Genomic DNA, 18,539 nt, shown 5'->3' with positions numbered 1-18,539 from the left:
AATTTACTAGTCACAATTTGAGTTTGGTGCAACATCTGTGTATTTGATCCTCTACCACGTTGAATCACACTTGCTGATATTATCATCTACTGTCCATTAGGCAGTGCATTTAATTAGCAGTTGAGATTAGCCTCCTTATTTTATTTCTTATCTCCCAGCTATATCATCAATCCCAGAATATACCTTATTCCCAAATTTAGTCCAAAAGGGGATCTAGCTAAAGAAATATTAAACTACAAGTAAACAATAGGTAAAATACGCCTAAGTATTTTATTTATCGGTTCAGATATCTGAAAGTAAACATAGGTTCTTCTATGAGAGTCTGTTATCAGTTGATCCCCATTTTCTGAAGTGTGATATAGAAAGAAGGTTTTAAGCCTTCACCTTTTCCCCTGGTTGCAAGTCTCCTACAGGAATATCAGGAAGCAGTGCAGGAAAGGAGTCATCACATGCATCTGTTCCATGAAGAGTCACCTGAGTTTTCTGAGTCAGGTTGGCATCTTGCCCTAGGATTAAAAACAGTCTTCATATCCACACAGGCTTACATCACTGAAGCATGAAAGCAATAGCTAAAAATAATAAGATATTAATCTCAAAAAGCAATGCATGAGGAATTAACATTGTTCATTTGGTTGAGGGAATCTTTCAAAAAGTACCAGCAGAGGGTAGATTTGACAACACCTTAAGTTTTCTAAGTTGGAGGCTTCACATCCTGCAAGGTCTTTGTTTCATCTATTTAGGCCAGATTTAAAAAAAAAAAAAACAACCTCAAAAATCAGAAATCATATCTAGATGTTCCCTACCATATACAAAACACAACATAACTGTGTGATCCAAGTTTTTCTTGGTACTCTATATGAAGTAAAAAGGAAGTTTCACTGTTCTGTGTTTCTTTTGTTTTCAAGAACATGGCTTAATGATTTTACATCTTTCAAAAATTGTTCTTCCAAATCTGTGTGGAAAATACGTAAAAACAAATGTACAGATGTTAAATGAAACCATTCTTCAGTCAGAGGTTGATTAGAATAATGGCATTACTGCAAGCATATGGGATAATTTTCAAAGCAAAAACAAGCCACATCTTGCCAAATAGCTGCAACTGTGGAAAATATATCACCTTCCCTATAAATGAAATGTCAAATTTCAATTGCCCTTTTAATGTAATCAGCAAGCCCACACTGACCTTGCATATCATGTGTTGAGTCAAGATCAAGTGGGAAGGAAAAAAAAAAAAAAAATCAAGACCAACTATTAAACACTGCTTTAGAAGCCAAGCCCAAACATCCAATTAAATAAGTTTAAAGTACACTCCACTGACTTTAATGAACTGTACAACTGTATAGGCAATGTGGTTCTATTTCAGAGTACACAGCACATATTGCATCCTATATGCTAGTGGCTTAAAAATATTTTTGCCTTTTAGGATAATTGCTACAAATATGCATGCTGAGTATAACATTTGGACTTCGCATATTGAAAACTGTCAGCAGTAACTACATACACTCACTAGGACTTCGACATAAAATACTTGCATTTTTTCCTTTTCATTCGAAGGAATACTGTCTCAGTACTCCACTGCTCCCCAAGTTTCAAGTGGTTTAAAAACCAAACCGCATTGTCCAGGGTGGGGGAAAAAAGGAGGGGTGGGTGGGGGAGAAAACCCACAAAGACTATACTTAGAAAACATTTATCTAGCACTGTCTAATGCTTTCATCTCAGCAAGAAAAAGATCTATCTCATGGGAGAAGAAAAATCTAGTTATGAGCAAATTAAATAAGAGGTTAGGAAGGAATACAAAAGCTTCCATGTTTTCTTTCGAACTTTTAAAGACTTATCTTTTGAAAATGCCCATGTAAACACTACTGACAAGCAGTGGTCAAGATAACCATAACTGAATGAGTCTGTTAGCTCTTGTTCTTACCACTAGTATCTCATCATTCCTAACCTTCACTTTGGTTTGGCTCTTAATTACTGGAGAGCCATTTACTGTATTTCTCTGCATTGCACCAAGGACAAGGAGTCAATTAGGAGACTGCTGGATTAAGAGAAAGTAACCCCAAATACCTGGCTTTAAACCTGCTGTAAGCTTAACATCTTTGGCCACTGTCTCCTCATGTGACTGGACTGTCACAATCAAACAATACATTTCATTAGTCAGAGCAGGAGGTTCATGACGGAGCTGAACAGAAATGTTTGGCACTCTAGAAATAATCCTTCAAGAGAAAAGACTCAGTTATTGTATGTTTCTTAAATAAGAAGTTTTTAAGCCTAGTTTAAAGAGGTTAAAACAGCCTATTGTTTAAGAGTTCTGACAACTGGTGGCCTATTCAACTAGGAGATGTGAGATCCCTGAAACACAACATGATGGGAACAACTCTATAAAACCAGTTTGGAACCCCAGTAATAAGCACTGATGGTTCAGATGTTCCGGCAGGAAAGAAAAAAGCACCCCCACCAACAGCAATCAGACTTAATTCTTTTGAATACATCTAAATTAATATTAGCCTATTTTCCAATACAGTTTCTCAGGGATTCTTTGTTTGTGTGATGGCTTTTGTAAGAGAATAACACCTCCTAGTTTGCACAAAAATGCAAATTCCCTTTTGCTGGGAAAAGTCTGCCCAGCAAAGTTACGTGAAGAGGAGAACTAAAGGATACTTGGTATGCTCAGAGATCAGTGCAAACTTTTTCTGCATTCCTAGCTATCTGGAGCCTCAAAAGTCCTAAAGAATTAAGATAGGTACTATCTTATCCCCAGTTAAGCAAAGACATATTAAAAAGCTCATATTAAAGAAGTCCCAACAAGTCTTTCTTCTTCTTTTAGGCAGAGGGATCAGGACTTTGCAGGAGACTAACAATGATATATCATATATATTTTCAAGTTTTTACTCACATAGTGCTTGCCTGAATAGCCAAACTGTCCCAGTGCACTTCATTATCTGGAAGCTTAGGTCTTCGCCTGAAGGAACGTGCTGCCTGCAATGCTTCTTGGGATGAGGCAGCATCTCCACCTCCTCCACGCCAGTTCAGAATCACACATCGGCCAGATTCACTTCCCAGGATCAAATCCACAGAGGTGATCTGATAGACACAAATTGGAACACATACTGATAACTTTGTCTTCAGATCACCTACTGTAACAATATCGTTTTCCAACATGCACATCTTTATTGTGCCTGTATATCACCAAAAAGCTTCTGGCAGGTTTGCAGACTGAAGACACCTCACCACTCCAGGATTTCATTTAATGAAACAGTGGTGGGAAAAGTATCTGTGCTCATGTGTGTGCAGTGTAGTATTTTGTAGTTTCCTACCCTCCCATAGTGCTATACCACCCCTTCCCCCTTTTTTTTTTTTCAGCGTATGCACATATTTAAAAAAAAAAAAAAACCAACACACCAAACAAACTTGAAGCAATACTTAAGCTCTTGTGATAATTTTTTGCTTTGGTATTGTCAATAAAATTTTACTCTCATTTTTGGTACTTAGTTTCAAGAATTCAAACATTTCGAACTGCGTGAACCAGTGACATTCGTAACTGGTGCCAGATTAGAGGCAGCTTTGTAGTTTTGAATTCTTTGTAGGCATCAGTAAGAGGTGTAAAACAAATTGACAAACCTCAACCTTTTTTCCTACATCTTCAGTTTTTGCAACAAATTTGAAAGTGAACTTTCTTGTTTTGCCAGGAACTAAGCACATCGTTCCTTGCGATGACTGTTCTAGAATATCACTTTTTTGATAGGCTTCTTCTACCACACAGTATTGGTTGTAATCCTACAATGGAGGAGTGGGGAAAAAAGTTGATAAATCCAGACTTAAGACATCTTTAGAGAGTAACGATAGTACAGCAAATGTTAAGGCTCTGTGTTACTGGAACAAGCTATATGGGTTTTTGCTACTTTTCACACTATGTAAGTTAGACTTAGCAAGTAATTACAGTGCAATTCTTTAACACAAGATATCCATTATATTAATTAATGTAACTTTATGCAAGAACATAAGGAGAAATAAGACACTAAAATGATCCTTCTGAAACTTTAGAGCACTTCATAGAGAAAGATATGATCGACAAACTAATCAAACTGCATTTGGGAGTTTTATCACAGTATCAATATACTTGTCAAAAGTGATAGATAACGCAAAAAAAAAACCACTTAAGTATTAACATAATTTTTTGAAAAGAACTTTTGAATTTCTTTATGTTTAAAACCACTAATAGATATTATTCCATTCTTATAATAAGCTACTATCACTAGGTCAGAGATAGATAGAACACAGTTACCTGATTATTGAAACTGATGCAGAGCTTAGAAAACCTGATAGGATGAGGACAATCAGCTCTCAAGTATACATCAAACTGCACAGGAACATCAACATGAAAACTAGGAGCAAGAAATTTTGCTTTGCACTGCACTGGAATTAAAAAAAAAAAAAAAAAAGGAAAAAAAACAACCAAAAAACCAAACCAAAACACAAAACCCAAGAAGTAGGTGTTAAACACAAACTACTACTACTTCCAGAAGCACACTCTTGAAATAATCGTGGTAAGGATTGTTCTGTGTGTACTCTTAAAACTTTGGTTTGTATGTAAGTGGGACAAATTTGGCTACTAACACTGCCACAGAAAGCCACTTTTCAGCACTTGATTGAAACCTTTGCAGAGAAGAGGCAGACAACCAGCAGAAAAAAGTAATCCTGTACACTTAGATACACTTGTTTTGTAAGTAATGCTCACTCATGCCCCCTTTCTATGGGGAGTATTAATTTGCACGCATTCTGCCCTCTTTCCTCAGAATCCTACTTCAAAGCACACCAGAATGGCAGAATTCTTTCAAAAAACAAGGGTTTACTACTTCTACCATGTTTAAACGCGTAGGTAGCCTCAGCTGGAAGTTCAGAGGTGTTTTTCCCCTCAGACACAATGCTCAAAGGATTCTTCTTTAGTAATCCATATTGGGGATAAGAGACCACTGGCTTCTCTCACGACTACCGATTTAGATGAAAAACAGAGTAGTGCTGAAACAAGAGTTTCAATGTTGCTGGCTTTAATACACACTTTATATTTTCTCCTAATTAGTTATTTTCAAGAGGTAACTACATGGAAATTTATAATCTGGTGTAAATTTGCTTTCTTACTTACCAAATGGTATAAAATCTTGGACTTCTATTGTAAAAACATTACTGCCTGCCAAGGAAACACGGTCAGCCCACAATTTTTGTGATGCTTTCACAGCAGCAGTGTCACAATCAGGTTCAGGATCAGGGCTTTCATTCTGTATCCAGACAGAAGGTTATAAATAACAATAAAAGAAGGCTACCAAACACTGACTACTCTTCAGATTATTTAAAAGGGTAATAGGAGTTTTGCCACTTACCATTAGAACTTTTATCAGATTTTTTTCTATTCGAGACTTCTGATCTTCTTTAAGAGTAGATGCTAGCAAACAGAACAAAACCAAAGATTACAAGAGAGAAGCAAGTCCTCTTACAATTTTTTTTTAAAAACTTAAAAAAAAAAAAATCTTTCCTTTAGATTGCATCTTTCAAAAAAAACACATTCTGTGGGAAAAAAATTCTAACATCCATCTACCAGTAATGAAGGATTCGTTCAGTTTTCAGAACTTTCCCCACTTCCACTGGAACCAAGTAAAATATTTTTGGTTAGACAAGCATTTCATAATTTATTGGAGGAAAACCCCAAAAGAATAATGCCTATACCTTCATGTTTTTTATGTTTAAAAATGGAAGAAACAGCAGAAACCAGAAAAGTTTCGGACATGCAAAAGGCAAGCTCAGACAATATTAGAAACAACAACTAGAGAAGGTGACAGAAAGTAAAAAGGACTAATTGAAGTAAGCACTCTTCTCTTGAAGATGCAGAAAGGTGGGTTTGTCTCATTGGCTATTCTTTAATACAAAGCAGAGTAGCCTGGCTAGCTAACAGAAGATGCAAACCCATTTTTACCATACCTACCCTAATAGTAGTATTAGTCAGCAATTTGGGGCACAAAAGGATTATTTCTGCAGTGTGAAGTAACAGACATTATACGAAGCAAAGTGCTTGCATTATTACTGTGCAGCCACCCTATGTTTTTCCCTAAAACATACCACATGCCTATTTCATCAGCAGAGTTCTAGTAAAAAAAGCTGAGAGCAGCCTATTTGGGATTTTAAAGTCCAGAAAAATGGTGCTAGCTTTGGTACTTACTAGGAAAAATGTTTTTCCCCTTTAGCTATACTACAGTTCTTCCCCATCCCAAAGCTCAGGAAGTTTCTGTTACATTATTTGAACAGTCTTAAACAAAGCTCTGTGCCTCAGATATCCTGACACAGTCTATTTGGATGCAATGAATTTTGTAATAGAAGAGCAAGAAAATTCAACTTCCAGCATATGAGAGAAGGTAGCAAAAATTCAGCACAGGTATACAGTTATTTTGTAGTCAAATCATTTGAAGTACTGTAAGCACTGTGTCTGACAATGGTTTGTCAGACTTCCAAACACATGCACTTTAATTTTTCTGTATAGGCTGAGTATATTTTTTAAAAGAATACCTCTACCCAGTAGCTCTAAAGAGTACGTTATATAATCTTTTAGCTGGGCCATCAAATATGAACATTTAAGAGCTGTCGTCAATATGGAAGTGAGAAGAGTCCACCATCCTTCACTGCGATATTCACACATAACATAATCCAAGAGCCTGCAACACAGTAAAATTGAGAGAAAAAACAAGTTATACACACCAATATGTTTTAGAAGCTCGCATTTATTTGGTATCATTAACACTAAATTCATCTTCACTAGTACAAATGATAGATTAAAGTCAATCCTACTGTTTACATATGGCAACAATTTATTGAAAACAGCATGAAATTATTGTAAAGAAACACATTTATTCGATGAATTTTCTATTTCAGGCTAGAACAATTTTCACAAGAGAACAACAAGAAAACTCACCTGTCTTCACAAAGAACTATCAAAACAGCAACGGATAGAAGAGTCTTAGTGCAGCATTGCACTAAAAATATGCTTCACCATTGAGTATGCGGTAAGTTTTAAGAAAAACAAACCAAAACCCCACAATAAAGTCCCCTTTCAAACGGAAAGATTTTAATGGTCCTTAAGATGAGATGTTTCTTTTCCTCCTACTCCCTGCTCCCTTCAAGGGTTTCAAAGATCTACAAACACCACAAGCATCACACTTTATCAGGCAAAATACCTTAGTATGGTTTTAATACTGAGCAATGTTTGCTATTATTAGCAAAGCAGAGAAGTTAATTTTTTTTAAACTCTGCTCTACTGTTCAAGACAAGAGTTTCTGCCTACTTCAGAAAAATCTACCTAAACATAAATAAGAAATGCTTGTTCATATAAAAATTAGGCTTGATACAAACTGATCCAAACTTAACGGTTGGACTCGATGATCTTAGAGGTCTTTTCCAACCTTAATGATTCTATGATTCTATGATTCTATGATTTGCTTATCCCAGCCCATCTTCTCCTCCATGTAGCTTCCAGTCAGCTAGTAACAACAGTAAAGACATCTCTCCTACGTCAAACATACTCCCTTTACAACATGCGATCTTTGAAACCTAAGTAATGAAAACATTGTGGGACTCCTACTTAACATGACCTTGACTTTGTTTCCCCTTAAAAATACAAAGTTAAGAAACTAAGCATAAGACACATCCTTCAGAAAACATGGTAGCTGTACCTCAGCACTAAGCTTTCCTAGCTCGGAAGTCATTAATAGCAGAAAACTACACCAATAAAAATAATTCCTTTTGCTCATTCTCTGGTATATAAACAAAAATTAAATTGAGCTACATTTCCATATTTTTTGTATTTTGTAACTACAAAGTCTGTAATTAAATGTAACTATATTCTCATTGCAGTAGCAGGCAAGTTTCAGAAATCACTTCTGGGAGAGAGAGAAAGAGACAGCATTCAACCAGTGAGCTAGAAATAAATAATATTTGCCCAATAAGGCAAATCCCCACAACAGCTTACAGCTGGAAGTTTTCCTACTCTAATAACTGACTCCTCATATCTGTTTTGCTTTCTCTGATATCTTTGGTATAAGTGGAGTTCGTAGACTCCAAAGCTTGTATTTCAATCAAATCCAGGTACTAGGAGCACTTTAGATGAGCTTCCAACATTATTCCATAGTGATAAGACATGGGGTCTTAGTGAGAAGAATAGCATATGAAAGAAGCAATCATGGATGGTACTCACTTCAAAGCTTTGGCATAATCTTTAGCGAAGTAATATTCTTCTCCCATTTGAACCACTGATAAAAAAAAAATTTAAAAAATGTATTAGATTTTTCAATATCTTGAAAGTCTTTGCAAAATTAATTTTAAAAATGCATCTGATTATCTATACTCACTCAAATGACTTTTCATTCTTGGACATTTGTATTTCTTGAACTGCGCGACAGCATTACTCAACAAAGTGATTATTAGCTCCTAACAGATAAAACCATTACCAATATCATTATATATGCAAACATTAGGATAATGTTAGAAAACAAATTTTTTTTTTCATAGAATAAAACTTACCGAGTGAAGAACATTTTTCTCTTTCAACTGCAGGGATAAAATCCCCATCTTCTCCTTTTCAGGATCAGAAAGATCGAAGCCTGCATAAGACAATGAAAAAATCCATGAAATTGGAATTTTGTCCGGACCCAAAGGGAACTATTTATGTGGTGACCTATATGCAATGCAAGCTTCAACTGAAGCACACTCAAACTCTTAAACATTCTTTTGCCTAGGAGACTGATATATCACTTTAAGAACTCCTCCGTGTTCTAGAAGGGAAATTCTGGAACAAATATCTTGCCTTTTGTTTAAAAGAAGTTATCTGAAGCTACCCAAAAATAGCAAACTACAGTAAGATGACCTAGTCTTTAGACTGCATCTATTAACATTTAAAGCACTTATGTTAAGACAAATTTGTAGCCCTTTTCCTATCTCAAGTAAGGATTCAAGCTTACGTTTCTCTAGCAGTAGAGAATGCCAACATATGAAGATCTGTATAGGGCCTTAAAAGACTATAAACTCCTGCTGGAACGAAAAAAACCTGAATATATTAACAGGTGAAGTTTCTCTTCATCTTAAACTGTTTAACCTTGGCAGTAGATTCTAACTAATTTTAAAACAGTAACACTTGAAGATAAAAGGTTAGACAGTACTGTATTTACAGTAAATGAAATAAAGTCTTTAAAAGAGGCAGTGATAAAGTGGCAAAGCCAAAGGATATGCAGAGAATAAAGAATAGGAGACCAAATGGAGAGGCAGAAAGGGAAGTAAAACCACAGCCAGCAACGAAGATCTCAGAACTGCATGTGTATTCACACATAGCTCAAAGCTGTACATTCAAAATCTGAATTTCTGAGAAAACATCCTCAATAGGAAAAACACAAATTCCTTTCTTAGATTAAAATCTAGTCATTGTATCCTCTCAATCCATTTCAAAATCCAAAAAGCTTTTTCAGAAAAAAAAGTCATGAGTTCCTGTCTACAGTTGACAAGATACAGTATGGATGGCAGGATGAATTTATAACAATTGCATTCAGGGACATCGTTACTTTTGCTGTATCCAGTTCTCCAATTTCTCTTCCCAGGAATAATGAATTTCACTACAGCCAGGCATTTCCGCAGCACACTGATTACAGGTAGCTTAGGCAGCAATAGAAACAAAGCAGCAGCAGAGCTTCAGTATGGCCTAGGCAGCTTTGCTGAAGACCTGATCCTGCATAAACCTGAGGTTCCTTTTTCTATTTGTTATAGAGATCAAACACACTTCCTGCACTTCCAATGGACACCTGTTCAAGTCATATCACTAACTAACAAGAGAGTGAGTTCCCAGCCCTACATCTGGCTCTGTGGAAAAGGAATTACGTGCTTATGCCCACTAAATCAGCTGGCAGGATCAGCAACTGGTTTGTCTGAACTCCAAAGATACGAGATACAGAAACGTACTTAATATTCCCTGCCGCCATTGTCTTTGCCCATAGAAGTCAAGCACTCCAGTTTGCATTTCCAGGGGATCCGGATTGGGATATATCACAGAGGACTGTAAATTCAGAAAATACGGTCATAAAAAAGGGTTCATGTTTCATTTAAAGCATTCAAAGTGATCTGATGCTCTAATACACACGCACATAAAAGAAAAAATTTGCTTTAAAAACATATAACCTTTCCATCCACCTGTATAAAAATAGTACGTCAGGAAACTGAAACATTTAAATACTTCTCATTAACTCAGTCTGACATTCCACTTCATTCACCTCCATTCGTCTCAAATACTATTAAAGAATAACTGGGTAATCCTTTTTAAAACTAGTTCCTAACAAGACAATGCAAGAAGAACAAATAAATAGCACCAATAGGAACAAAGATATTTTTAAATAATCGGGACATGTCAGCTGGAGAGTAGCTACATATAATTAGCATGTACATTTAATCGACTGCAGAGATCGATTTTCCATACAACCCTTTCTGCCAGGCAAGAGTCAAAAAAACCCAAAACAACAACCACCACCACTGCCACCCCCCACTCTAATGCTAATGCTCTTGTTTCTCTGCTTCCTGTAAGTCACCAGATACAATGTATGTATAGAGAAATATACTGGAAAACCAAAACAGTAAGTTTTCAAGTATCCAGAGATGTAGAAAGTACAGGGGTTTTTTAATAAGTATTTTAAAAATATGTCAGAATTATTTGTAATAGAATAAACACTATTTGTAATAAAATAAACACTAACACATTTGTTCTGGAGTAACCTTTCCAATACATAACAAATACTTGTAATGTTAGTAAGCATCAGAAAAACACTTATCTTTCCTTGGATTTAATTTACACATATTACAGATTATTCCGCTACTAAAACATTAGCTAATTTATTATCTGGTTACTTGCAAAGCATTTGCTCCCCTCCCAACTTACATCGTGGTTACAAAGCATGCTTGCTAGTTGTTTCCGTTCCTGTGCATAGTAGGCTGCCTGCTGGTAATAGAAACCTGGATTTTGAGTTTGAATTGCTGTCAATCCCAGCTTAATCGCTTCATCAAACAAGTCACCAAAAGCCTGAAACCTATTAAAAAAAAAAATTCATAACCAAGGTTATGTTCAGAACAGTAATTTGAACTCAAAGATACATTTCAATTAAAAGTTCTGGTTAGTCTTAAGACAGATGATACTTCTCTGAATTTTTGCATTTAAGTTCTATGGTTGCATTTGTGTCATATCCTGTTCATTCCCAGAGAAAAGTGGTCAATAATCAATGCAAAACAGAATGACAGCATACAGTTTTTATGATCTAGTGTATCTCTTTCTTAGATGAAGAGCTCAGAATTTGTATCTTGCCTAGACAAGTAAAACAGTGATCTTCATAAGGTTATATAGGAACTGAAACAGAAACATTACTAAGCAAAAACATACTGTTTAGACATCCAGGCAGCATGCTCAAAAGCCAGTTCTGCACTTCCTATTTTTTTCTTGCACAAATCAATATGTTTCCTGAACTGAGCTATGGCATCAAGTGGAGTATTATGCTGAAAACAGAGGCGACAGATCTAGAAGAAATCAAAATAAGAGGAAAAAAAACTGTGTTAGGCTGCGTTAAGGATTAGCGTTAAAAAAACCCCAAGAACGCCACCCACAAAAAACCCAAACAAATTAATTTTACATATTTCTGAACAGCTCGAATAGCATAGAAAACAGAGGGAGAAAAATAGATGTAAACCATGATGTATGATGCCTAAAACCACGTGGTCCTCTATTTCACCTAATGTTATTTTTCTTCCCCTTCTCCTTCAAATCACCAATGGAAGAGTGCATAACTCACAACCAAATTCAAGATGGAACTGCAGAGCCACTAGGAAGATCATCATCTTTGAAGCCTGCAGTCTGCAAATGGAATTTGATGGAGTCCAACTCCAGGATTGTTGTAAATGGTGGAATAGGGTTTTTTACCTAAAAGCCCCCAAAATACCAAAAGTATGGTCTGATGCTTAAAGAGTTGCTTTCCTCCTCCTAACCAGCAGTAACTAAACTACACTCCCTTAAGCTTTGCAAGAAGACAAAAATATTCAAGGAACAAGCAACCCTTGTTTTCACTCCCCCTGCACGGAGTGAGAGTTAAAGAGAATCTAGTCTTTCAGATGACTGCATCTCGAATGAATGCCAATCCTTCAAGATACACCCAAACTTCAGCTAAGGATCTTTCTTTTGTGGGGAGTTCAGAAGTCTTTGCAAGGCTGAGTGTAATTGGTATTCCACTGATAGCTGTTTCTAATCTATCTCCTTAAAAGCAATACAAAATGGAACTTTTAAACCTTTACGCATTAAAGATGCACCAACTTTTACTAAAAAAAAAAAGTTGTCAAAGATTAGAAGTACACTTGTTACCTTGTAGTTTATAAATCCTGCCATGGTCTTGATTTCCAGCATGTTTGTTTCATGAGCCCTCAATTCATGCACAAGATTGTAGGCAGTTCTGTAATTTCTAAGCAGGAATACTTATAGTATTTAATTAGAGTTACATCATACAAGATAATAAAATTTAAGAACAGGATTGCTGACAGCAGAAAACAGTTTTCCAATCAGAGTGTTCTTCCCAGTGAAGAACTCACCCCTTACATACATGTTTAAATAATTTTGCATTTGGGAAAATGTTTACCATAGTCTATGGCTTAGCAGTAACTTGGGGTAGAGAGGGTGGGGGAAGATTACATGAGTCTTACTTGAGAGCATTCTGCGTATCCTGTTTCAGCTCACTGAAGAATGCTATTTTGAACTGGTGTCTAACAAATAAAAGCTGCAAAACACAACCAGTGTACATCATTCACAAACATCTGAACATACCTGTTACCTATAAAAAGCAGACACAGGTGATAATTTCAGAGGTTTACATAATACAGCAGTTAACTTGAAAAACTGACTATGTAACTGTTTCCTACAAGTTCTCTCTGCCACCATGACGCAACAGTGATCTTTCACCAGATTTAATGTATTCCAAGCCTTTCACCCTGGAACAGGGGAGAGGCTTTGTAACACCCCAAAATCTCTACACTAACAGTGTTGATTGTTCATTCAGAGCTCACCACTTGGAACCCAGCTTCCAAGAGAGGGAAGCTGGCAATCGCAACCGAACATTGTGTGTCTGAGCAGATATTTAACAATCTGAAAAGCAAAAGCTAAAAGCCAAATCAAGGGCAAGTTTAAGTTCTGAGCCTCTAAGGGAAGCACTTCCCACAACTTGTTAAGATACTACATTCAAATAGGTTAACCCACATAGAAAATTTAAATTTTTTTTTTTTTTTTTTAATCAGAGAACTTCATTTTTGGGCTGTGGCTCTTCCTCTAAGGAAAATGTGAGGAAGACAAATAAACGTAAGAACAAAACCAATCAAAATCAAAGTTTAAGTTACAGAAAATAAAACCAGATTTAATTTCTATACCGAGAGAAGGCATCTCAAGTTGGAAGAGGGGGAATAAAAACATTTAAGCAACAAACAACCCTTATTTTCATGTTTTAACATGCACTATAACTTGCACAGTATTTCAAAAATAGGGTAACATTACCTGATGAGTGGTTTTGTTCAAGAACTCCTTATGAGATTTAACTCTTCGTATTTCTGTATAATAGTAAGTTTGTGCATGCTCATAGAAAGCATTTTCCAACCTGCAACAAAGTTGCTCATAAGTTTCACTAAGTTTTTCCCATATACAAAGAATCTGAAGAACTTCAGAATAAGTTACATTTAACCATGCCTATTTTAAGGTTGGTAAAAGAAGCTTGAGGTATTACTAAACTCTTCTTTAAGTTACCACACAGGGTAAGAGTTTGCAGACAAAACCTCTTCACACAAAGCTTTACACAGGGGTAGTACAGTGTAGAACAAGTAAGTTCAAGAGCCTTATGGCTTGATTTCTTATACAACGATCTCCAGTACTTAACATGAGAAAGCCTGAGGATAAGCTGTTAGGATTTTGCAAGGCAACAGAAAGTAGAGAGACACATCAGTCAAAACAAGCAAATTTTGCAGAGGCTCCTGGGATAAGATCTTGACCTGTTCAGACTTATTTGCTGGACTGTGGGGGGAGGAGTGGGGAAGAAAAAATAGCAATAAATAAAATTATGAGGGCACAGACTAGGTTTCATCATTCTGTCCAAACATCAACAGCTACCTGAGTTACAGAGGTAACAGTCGAACTTGTGTTTGGAAGATAAATAGCCCGATGGCAAGTCACAGGCGGAGAAGAGAAAGACAAAGAGGCCCAGAACACTGAATACAGTATGAGGCTGAGGAGGATCTAGGAAGCATATGCTGTATGATCAAATTGTAAGGAGTAAAATCAACTATAACAAGGCCACAGTCCAGGAGAGGAATACATTCAAGAGCACTGATGCACACAGGAAATAAAGGATGAAGTACCAGTTCTGTGATTTGGCCAAAGGATCACTGCAGACTTTAATCAAGGCAGATCACAACTTGGTGTTCTGCTCACCACACAACAGAGAGGATGGAGATGAAAACAATGGGACAGACCAATGGACAGCAACTGTTAACTATGAGTTCAGTCACAAAAGGAAGACAAGATAAATTAAGTCTAGCTATTATACTTATTTTAGCAGTATACTGCAGCTGTATAAGAAAAGACAAGCCAGTCTGAGAGGTAAAAAAATTTATTCTCTTTTACTACTACGAAATCTCAATTAAAAAATGTCAAAACAAAAAGATTACTACCAGGAATTCTGACATGATTATATGCTCAAACATATTTTTCTTAAATGTGCATGAAGAGCTATTAATCCGTGATGATATAGCCTTATCTTCACAAACTTGGAGACAGTTGCAAATCACATTTCAAAACGCAACTATATGCAGTCTGCAAAGGCTTACACTAGTTAACATGCAGTAAACATTCCCTCTTTAGCACTGAGCAAAATTTGAAAAACTAGATGTAATGGTTACTTTATTTTGATCAATTCTAGTAGCTGTTTATGAGCAGCATGGATACAACAGCACTGATTTATGTTGAAAACCTTGCTGTTTATATATAAATCCGAGGATGAGAGAAGGAAGAATTAGTCTCTCAGACCATGACTCTTTCTCTCCCTAAGCATATCCAGAAAAATTAGAACTAATTTTAATAAACCATGATTTGCCTTGGTTTAAGCCCTTCTTTTTAGGTCTACACTAGACTGTCTTCCTTTCCCTGTTCTGTTTTTGAAAGGCCTTCTTAATTTATTTGAAGCTGTATTCCCTGTAAATATTAAAAGAGAAAGCACAAGAAATGTAAAAAATGGCAAGGACATAATATTTGCAACCAGATAAACGCCACTTAGCATAAATAGAAAGAAAGATACCTATACAGCCAGGAAGCGGGGGGGAAGTAAAGACCTGCTAATACAGAGTTACACCTAACAAAACATTTGTCGGGAAAGCTATTTAGAACCAGCAGGGCCAAAACCACTGTATAGAAGCCCACTTCGACTCTACCTGACTTGAGGAAGGGAACGTCTTGGGATATCTAATAATGTTTCTTCAAAAGCAACATCTCTGACAGTCATTTCTCAACCTCACAGAGAAAGGGGAGCTGTGTGCTATTCATCAGGTTGCAGAATAACCTAAAGAATTCCAGTGAACTGGAATAATAAAATAAAATATTCACTGCTGATCTACAGTCACCATGCCACATCATAGTCATCCCAACCTATCAACTCTCTCAACACCTGTCAGTAAACAGAGCAAAACAGTGTTTTACAGTCACTTACCTTATAATATAACCAACGAGATGATCAGTGTGTGGAAGCACAAAGAGGGATTTTCCAGAAAGGTCACAAGCATTGCATAAAGCCGCTGCCCTCTCTGATGCAATAACATCTTCCCCTAGTGAAGTCAAGGAAAGCACAAGTAAGCAGTATGCAGTGCTGCAATGTCAAACTAGCTCTAAAAGCTTGACCAGTACAAGTATTGGAAAAGTCTAATACACATAAAACTGAGACCACATTCTTTCTTATTTCTTTCAGAGTACTACGTGCTTCATCATCCAGCAGAACACATTGCAGAAACTTTCTAGGAGTGGCTTAGCTAGCAACAAGGTAGAAGTATAACAAATTTTTCATCTCTCTCACAGAATTAAATATCCCATGTCTTGAAAACTACAACAGCATCCAGAAAAGACAAGCATATATAGCAGGTAGAGGGGGAAAAAAAAAAACCCAACAAAAAATAAGAAATTGTTTGCCAGACACTAGAAAGTATGCAGCTACAGCTGTAGCAGCAGTTCTACAGAAACACAAGGTTAAAACATACCACATGTTTTAATACTCTTCCTCTAAGTTCTCATTGCTTTTACAGCTTTTCTTGATCTCAAGCAAGGTTTAAAATACAACTTACGTACAAGAAGGCATGTTGTGTATACTAACATACCATTTTTTGATACTGTGTATCAAAAGATGGACTTGGACTTAAGGGGAAGAAGTTAAGGATAAAAGTATCAAATGTTTAGGGTCACCTGCCCTGAGAACTCTTTCTACGTGTATACCTTCCTGCACCCACAATGCATGTCATGTATGCAGATGATGTTATATTAAGAACTGAAGATAATGTCACAAATGATAGTCAGCTCAGTCTGTCAAGCCTTCTGAAAAATGAGATCATCACAACCGTGTACAGAGTTTTCTAGTACCTGGAGGTAACGGTGTTTTTTTCTGAATCAAAACCACAGCAACTTTTGTATTTCTTCCCTGCAAACTTTGCCTAAAATAAAAACAACAGGGCACAATGTCAAGGTTTCACTTCTTATTTGTGAATAATCAGAACAAAGTGATATTTCAGTCTAGATAGAAGCATTGAAAGAATGCTATGTGAGAAATAAAACCAAACACAACAACGTGCTGCATCATCCACAGAACGCTGTGTTCTCTTCTTTGTTCACAGGGGACAGAATGATTGTGCTGAGTTTAGCAAGCAAAATTTCAGAGGCTGTTTTTACTTAAGCGACTTTTTAAAATAAACCATTTAAAAAAAAATTACTGTCAGTTGTACTCCAAAAAGCAAAGTTCAAGTTCATCTTAATTTGTTTCTAAGAAGAAAATAATATATTTATTTGTCTTAGAATGCAAAAAGGACTCTGCAATTCACATTTACCATTAGCTTGCAGTACATTACAAACTAAGCGAAAAAACTCTACCTGACAATTTCAACTCGAGTAGCACATTCCGACTGTTTTTCTTTCCATTGCGGCTCATCCCAGTCTAGTTCATAGAACACCACAACAAGTGCGGGAACCAAATTCAGATGTTTGTTCATCCAACCAGTCTTCAGGATTCCTTTTGGAATATACCACTCATAGGATGTCCTCTGAAAATATTGAGGTTATTAAAGCAAGCTACCAAATCCATTTACTGGCTTCTTAGTGTAGCAGGAAAAGGGGAAATGCCTCTAGATTCTTGTTACTTGTGGATATGTTTGTCATCTTTCCTTTAACATTCTTCCCCTCAAGCTTTTGCTTCCTATCGAGCAAGACATACATCTTGTTCCCTGGCATCAGGGCCTATGCCGGAAATATCAGCAACATAGGTATCAGCAGATTCCAGGTAGACTGGATAAAAAAGTCACGTTCAGAAGCATGTTTCACACACCTTCATGAAAAGTTAGGTTTATTTTAAAAGGGGGCTCTTGAGATGCTCTCAAACAGAGCCAGGAGAAACCAGTTAGGATTCTTGTTCCTTGCCAGCATCACAGAATTATGTAGTTTTCCAAGGGTTAAACCCATTGACATTGCTTCCTAATTGCCACTGCAAAGCAGAAAGTAGAGCAGAGATATTCTTTCTGCTGCATTGCACTTAGTTAAAGGCTTCACATTTTTTTCAGAATACAGCAATGTCAAATATCTAGTTTCTCCAGAGTTAAACTTTGGGTTTCATTAAAGCTCAAATTTTACAAGCACACCTTAATGCTGAGTAAATGAACAGCAAGGATTTAAAAAGCAAGTCATATTGGCTTTCTCTGCTTCTCGCTACTGAGCTAAGGCACCCTGGATTCCTATGCATCCACAGCACTCTGCCACAACGCCCTGGGCTTCCTCTTAGCCCTGACAATTTTTCTCAGGCTTCAAGCTCCCACGCTTCCCCTCCAACAGCGCGGGGAAAGACAGCAGAAGTCCGGCTGAGCGGCACGCGCTGCGAGTGCTGCTCAGCTGCCTGCAAGCCAGGCAGATCACAACAGCCCCTTGCTATGGCCCTTGCCCTCAGGGGCCCTGAGGGACCCACCCTCTCCCTGACCCCCCCGCAGCCAGCCGCTGGCTTTTGCTTCGAGGGCAGAGGCTTGAACCCCCTGAGGGGCCGGGCCCGCCTGGACGGGGAGCAGCCGGGGCACACGCCGCTCGCTACCTTCGTCCTGCACTTGGGGTACTCGTGGTCGCCGGGGAGCACTTTGAAGGAGATGGGGACGCGGTCGGCTCTCCGGTTGGCGCAGAAGGCGTCCCACACGGCCCGGTGCACGGCGTTGTACACCACGTC

General features: G+C 37.3%; 1 protein-coding gene across 1 annotated transcript; it reads right to left on the bottom strand.

The window, feature by feature from the left end:
- Positions 1-372: 372 nt before the first annotated feature.
- On the bottom strand, positions 373-18,536 carry TRAPPC11 (trafficking protein particle complex 11; the record flags this gene model as incomplete). Its single annotated transcript, XM_009586673.1, has 21 exons — positions 373-506; positions 2,065-2,213; positions 2,894-3,081; positions 3,619-3,774; positions 4,283-4,413; positions 5,141-5,273; positions 5,376-5,437; positions 6,553-6,698; positions 8,234-8,288; positions 8,388-8,466; positions 8,560-8,639; positions 9,985-10,078; positions 10,952-11,099; positions 11,447-11,580; positions 12,416-12,512; positions 12,751-12,824; positions 13,592-13,691; positions 15,789-15,903; positions 16,706-16,776; positions 17,210-17,379; positions 18,411-18,536. Coding segments are annotated over 21 exons (2,442 nt in total), but the record flags the coding sequence as incomplete, so codon positions are not given.
- Between the last annotated feature and the right edge of the window lie 3 nt (positions 18,537-18,539).

Source organism: Fulmarus glacialis, unplaced genomic scaffold (assembly GCF_000690835.1).
Source record: "Fulmarus glacialis isolate BGI_N327 unplaced genomic scaffold, ASM69083v1 scaffold30541, whole genome shotgun sequence".
NCBI classification, from domain to species: Eukaryota; Metazoa; Chordata; class Aves; order Procellariiformes; family Procellariidae; genus Fulmarus; species Fulmarus glacialis.
This window is presented reverse-complemented; position numbering and strand designations above follow the sequence as displayed.